Source organism: Varanus komodoensis, unplaced genomic scaffold (genome assembly GCF_004798865.1).
Source record: "Varanus komodoensis strain SLA01 unplaced genomic scaffold, ASM479886v1 scaffold1, whole genome shotgun sequence".
NCBI classification, from domain to species: Eukaryota; Metazoa; Chordata; class Lepidosauria; order Squamata; family Varanidae; genus Varanus; species Varanus komodoensis.
The window spans coordinates 75228860-75233901 of NW_025335268.1; the positions used below are offsets into that span (position 1 = coordinate 75228860).

At 60.4% G+C, this 5042-nt stretch overlaps 1 protein-coding gene across 1 annotated transcript; it reads right to left on the reverse strand.

The window, feature by feature from the left end:
* Positions 1-357: 357 nt before the first annotated feature.
* Positions 358-5021, reverse strand: LOC123023709 (nucleoside diphosphate kinase 6-like; the record flags this gene model as incomplete). Its single annotated transcript, XM_044430643.1, has 4 exons — positions 358-1109; positions 2122-2282; positions 4291-4330; positions 4880-5021. Coding segments are annotated over 4 exons (537 nt in total), but the record flags the coding sequence as incomplete, so codon positions are not given.
* Positions 5022-5042: the final 21 nt, after the last annotated feature.

Consider the following 5042-nt stretch of genomic DNA (forward strand, 5'->3'; position numbering starts at 1 on the left):
TCCACACGGCAGAAGGAGCCGGCAGCGCGGCTCCGGCCTGGGTCTGGTTTCCTTTGCAAGGGGGCCAGGCCGGTGTGCTGTGTCTGGTGGCCTCTGAGCTTAGTCACAAATACAGGTGCAGCTTCAGGAGAGACCCCACCCGCAGCTCCTACATCAGGTCTCCAGAGGGGGCCTCCGGGGCCCGAGGTGCACCTCCCCCCCCGCCCCCTCACCTCCAAACAGGCACGAGTCCTTCCGCAAAGAACTAGTCTGCCTGCTCCCGCTGACCACGGGGGTTTTGTCTGGCACGTCTGGCCTCTCCCCCAAAGGGCACTCAATCCAGCACCTGCCTTTACAAGTTAATAACGGCGCCATGCCTTAAACCCAAAGCATTTTCATTAGCACCTCCAGTGCGAATATTACAAAATACATTTTGAAAACAACAGATACTTCAATCACCTATCAGACTGCAAAACACTCTGATAGGGCCAGACCAGGAACGCGTCGCGCTGCGTCTGGTGGCGTCTCCCCCCTCCCTTCTTTGGATGCTGCTTCCTGAGCCGGGCTGCTGGTCGCATCCTGCTCCCGCCTGACGCTTGGGGCAGCGGCCTGCAGGCAAGGCACGGCTGGCTGCCAGGGCCACACCACGCAGGCGAGGCAGGCTGAGGCGGGGGCAGGCGCGGCCACGGCAGCGAGGCAGGGGCTGCCGGGCACCTCTCCTCCGTGCCCAAATGAGAACTGCACCCGGCTGGGTCAGCCCTGCGCCCCTGTGCAAATTACACTGGGGCGGGTGGGTCACTCGGCACGTGGCCACCACAGGTACATGGCTTGGCACTCGGCCTGTGGGAACGGCAGATGCGGCGATGGCCCCGTGAAGTCCGTGTGGAGCCGTGCCGACACCTCCCCGGAGGGCGCGGACGTGAGGCGCGCCGCAGCTCATTTGGCACCATGCCCCTCCCGCCTGCAGCCTGTCCCTGTCCAGCCCTCCCAGGGCTCACGGCGAAGGGCCTCCTCGGCATCAGGGCAGGCCAGCCGGTCGCGCAGCCGCGGCTCCTCGTGCTCGTACCAGGCCGCTTCGCTGAACTCGGGGAAGAAGAAGGCGATCTCCTTGCTGGCCGATGCGGCTGAATCTGCCGGGCAGGGGAGGGAAGAAAATACGAGCAGGCTGATCTCTGGACATGGGAAAGGCAAGATGGCACTTCCACACCCCACAGGACACCTCAAAGGACTTTGCAAGACACAGAAGTTAGGTGCCCACAATTAACTAAACGCAAGCAATGCAAAATGTCTCTGTTAAAATGTTTAAAACCAACCAAAAGCCCTCCCAGATAAAAATAATTAAAATCAGAGAACAAACAAACTGGGCACCCCATCATCACGAGGCCAGCCCCCCATGGCACTCAGAGCGTGCCACAGCCGCCGCGTGCCCGCGCCAGGGAGGGGCACGTCATACAGCGGCTGCCGCGGTGGAGACGTCCATGGCCAGGATGCCAACAGCCAGCAAGCCCTCTTCCAGTTGCCTTGGCCATCAAGTGGGGCGCATCTTGGCCCACTGCCCAGAGCTGGCAATCGCAGCCTGAAGCCGGTTCCAGAGCTGGCGGGTGGCCAGTGCAGCTGCTGGCTTCCTGGCATGGCCCTTGGGCAGCCTGGCGGTCCAGCCAGCATCCAGGCCGCCGTGTGAGGCACCCGTGGCAGCACCCACACTGAGCACGGGAGCAGCTCCAGCCGAAGCGCACTGCGGTGATCCAGACGCGAAGCTCCTGGGGCGCATCACGGGGCCAAGCGATCCCTGCCCAGGGAAGGCCCCAAGATGCTGGAACGCCCCCAGAGCCGAACGGCAATGAAGGACGTGGGCGCCTGGCCTCCCGGGCGAGTTCCGAGACCCCCACCTTCCGGAGAGTGGAAGTGCACGGTCAGCCTGGATGGGGAGGTCCGCTTCCGCTTCCCGTAAAGCTCTTCCTGAGCTCCGTAACACTTCTGCGCAATTTCACCCCACCGGCTGGCTCTGTTTCTTGTGCTGATTTTAAGTGGGTTAATTTTCGGAGAATCTTGAGCGCTGCAACTCGCTTCTAACAACTTTCTGGCCAAAGGGCCCCACGGCAGCCCTCCCTCCTCCCCCCGAGCGCCGCCCCCGGGACTCACCTGAGCCGTGCACAGTGTTCCGGGTGTCCGTGAGGCCAAACGACCCGCGGATGGACTCCGGGTCCGTGTGCTGCGCGCGAAACACCTTGGTCGGACCCATCAGAGATCTCCAAAGCGAGATGGCTTCCTTGTGGGCCAGGATGTACGCCCTCATGGGGCCACTGCAGAGGAAACGGGGATGACGGCTTGGGTCCTGGTTACCTGAAGGAGCGCTTACGTCCATATATGCCCAGCCGCCCCCTGAGATCAGCGGGAGAGGCCCTCCTCTGGGAGCCCTCCGTGAAGGAAATCAGGAGGGCGGTTACTCAGAGGAGGGCTTTCTCAGCGGTGGCACCTAAGTTATGGAATGCGCTCCCCAGAGAGGTCCGCCGGGCGCCGTCGCTATTTGTTTTTCGGCACCAGGCGAAGACCTTTTTATTTAAGCAGCATTTTAAATGTTAATACTATTGAATTTTATTTGGCCAAGGTGGCTTATTTTATTCTAATGTATATATTTTAATTGTTATTGTCTTAATTTATTGTTGTGAGCCGCCCCGAGGCTTCAGCGAATGGGGCGGCATAAAAATGTTTTAATAAATAAATAAATAAATAAATAAAAATAAATCTCAAGCGAGGTGCTGTTTCCCCGGGTTTGCATGCTCCAGGGGGCCTCTCTGTCTCCCTGCCCTTTCTCCACAATAAAAAGCCCACCGTGCCTGGGAGAAATGGAAATTTTGTGTTCTCTGCAGAGAAACAGGACTAATACAGCGGTGGCGAACCCATGGCACATGGCCCACAGTGGGCACACAGAGCCCGCTCTGTCAGCCCTCTTTTTTCTAAACTTGAACCCCAGTATTCAGGTTTTATGGCACTGCTGGCACTTTTAATAAATAAGTGGGTGTGGGTTGCAGCTTGGGCACTCAGTCTCTAAAAGGTTCACCATGACTAGGGTTAGGGTTAGAAAAACAAGGTGTCCTGGCATGATTTTGATGGTTGGAATGTGTTTAGAATGGGCAGAAATGATGAGCTGTGCAGGAAAAGCTACTCCAGGAAGGCTTTTTCGAAATTGCATTATTTTCAATTGAAACTAAACCCCCAGTATTCAGGTTCCATGGCAGTGTTGGCACTTTGTGATAAATAAGTGGGTTTGGGTTGCAGCTTGGGTGCTCGGTCTCTAAAAGGGTCACCAACACTGGCCTAGTTTGCAACTAGCTTTGTGGGCCTGCAGGGGACACAGAAGGCCAGGTCCTTCCCGCCCGTCCCAACGAGCAGCTGATCCCTCAAGCACTGGGCCAACCGTTGGGAACGACAGCAGGACGGCGGCCACCTCAAGGGTGCTTGGCTCCCCCACTCCTTTGCCAGTTTGGCCAGGCACTGAGGACCAGCCAATGGGAAGGAGGCCACCCAACACGTCTGGAAGGCACCAGGTGGCCGTAGGTGCTTGAGGACCGTTTCATGCTGGCAGGGGTTTTACTCTTCCATGTTCAGTGCACGCGCCAGCTCCTTATTCCTTTAATACAATTATAATACTGTCTATTTTTGTTTACCCAGTTATGGTGTGCAAACTGACCAATTTCAAAACGTTATCAGCCAGTTCGAAGTGACCCCCTTGCAGCACAGGCAGGAGGACGTGTGCCTGAGGACTCCACACAGGGTCGGGCTGATTAAGATAAAAGGACTCGCGCGGTGTCGCGACGGCAGGTGCCGGGCTGCCAGTTCCGCTCCAGGACTTCCCTTGCAAAGGTTACCTTTTGCAGCGCGAGTTCGGCGTGCTCGGCTTAAGCCCAGGCAGGGGGCTGTGAGGAATCCCCTTGCAACACATTTTATTATTATTACTACTACATTTTTATACTGCCCATAGCCAAAGCTCTCTAGGCCATTTACAATAACCAAAGGATCATACACTCCAGTCACCCATCCCAATTCTGGCCAGGCCTGACCCTGCTTAGCTTCTAAGATCAGGCAGGATCAGGCACTTCAAGCTACATGGAAGCTTGGGGGGTGGGCGGGTGGGCGAGCAGAGCGCTGCTGGAGTTCACCAGGAGCCGAGCCTGGGAAAGCGCCGCACAAGAGGCCTCTGCTTACAGGGCGCACGCCGTGCGGTTACCCCGCACAGAGCAAGCAAAGGGGCCTCACTTGAGCCTTCGGGGAACTCTGGGGGACACGTCTCAGAGCAGGCCACCGACCTACCTGGCCATGTATTCCACCAGCCTCTGGTAGAAAAACCGCCCTGGGAAAAGGAAAGCGACGGCGTGAGAGAGGCGCCCGGCTTCAGCAGAGGCCCTCCGAGCGTTCCCCACCCGCCCCCCCAGCCCCAAACTCTCCGGGCCTTCCCTTCGCACCCAAAGAACCTTGTCCTGCAAGCAAGCGGCTGAGGCAGCCCAGGTGCGGGCATCCGGCCCCGGAGGGGAGCCAGGCGCCGCTCTGCAGGGACCCGGTTCCCGCGTGGGGGCAATCAGCTCCGCCTGGGCAACGCGCGGGCGCTCGGCTGGCCTGCTGCACCGGGGCCGCGCCCCTTCCCCAGTCCGGGGCTTGGCACCTGCCCCGCCGGCAGCGCGCGGCCAGCGGGTCCCCCACGCGGCGGCCCGGCCCCGCCGGCCTTCCCCGAGCCGGCAGCCCGCCGGACGGCCACTCCCCAGCGGCTCGGCCGAGGCGCAGCTTCCCCGAGCCCGCGGAAGCGGAGCTGTCTCGGGGGCGCGCCAGCCGCGCCGCAGCTCCAGCGCCCCGGCTCGGCGCCCAGCGGCCGGCCGCGCTCCGGGGAAGCGGGCCGCGGCCCCACCTGCGTGCTCCCGGTAGAAGCGCTGGCTCTCCTGCCGGCTCCACGCCAGCTCCTTGCGCCGGACGATCAGCAGCCCGTTCTCGCGGATGGCCTCGTGAACCGCCTGCGGGCAGGGAAGGCGCCCTTCAGGCGGCGGGAAACCCAGGCGAGGCCGTGGGCCGCC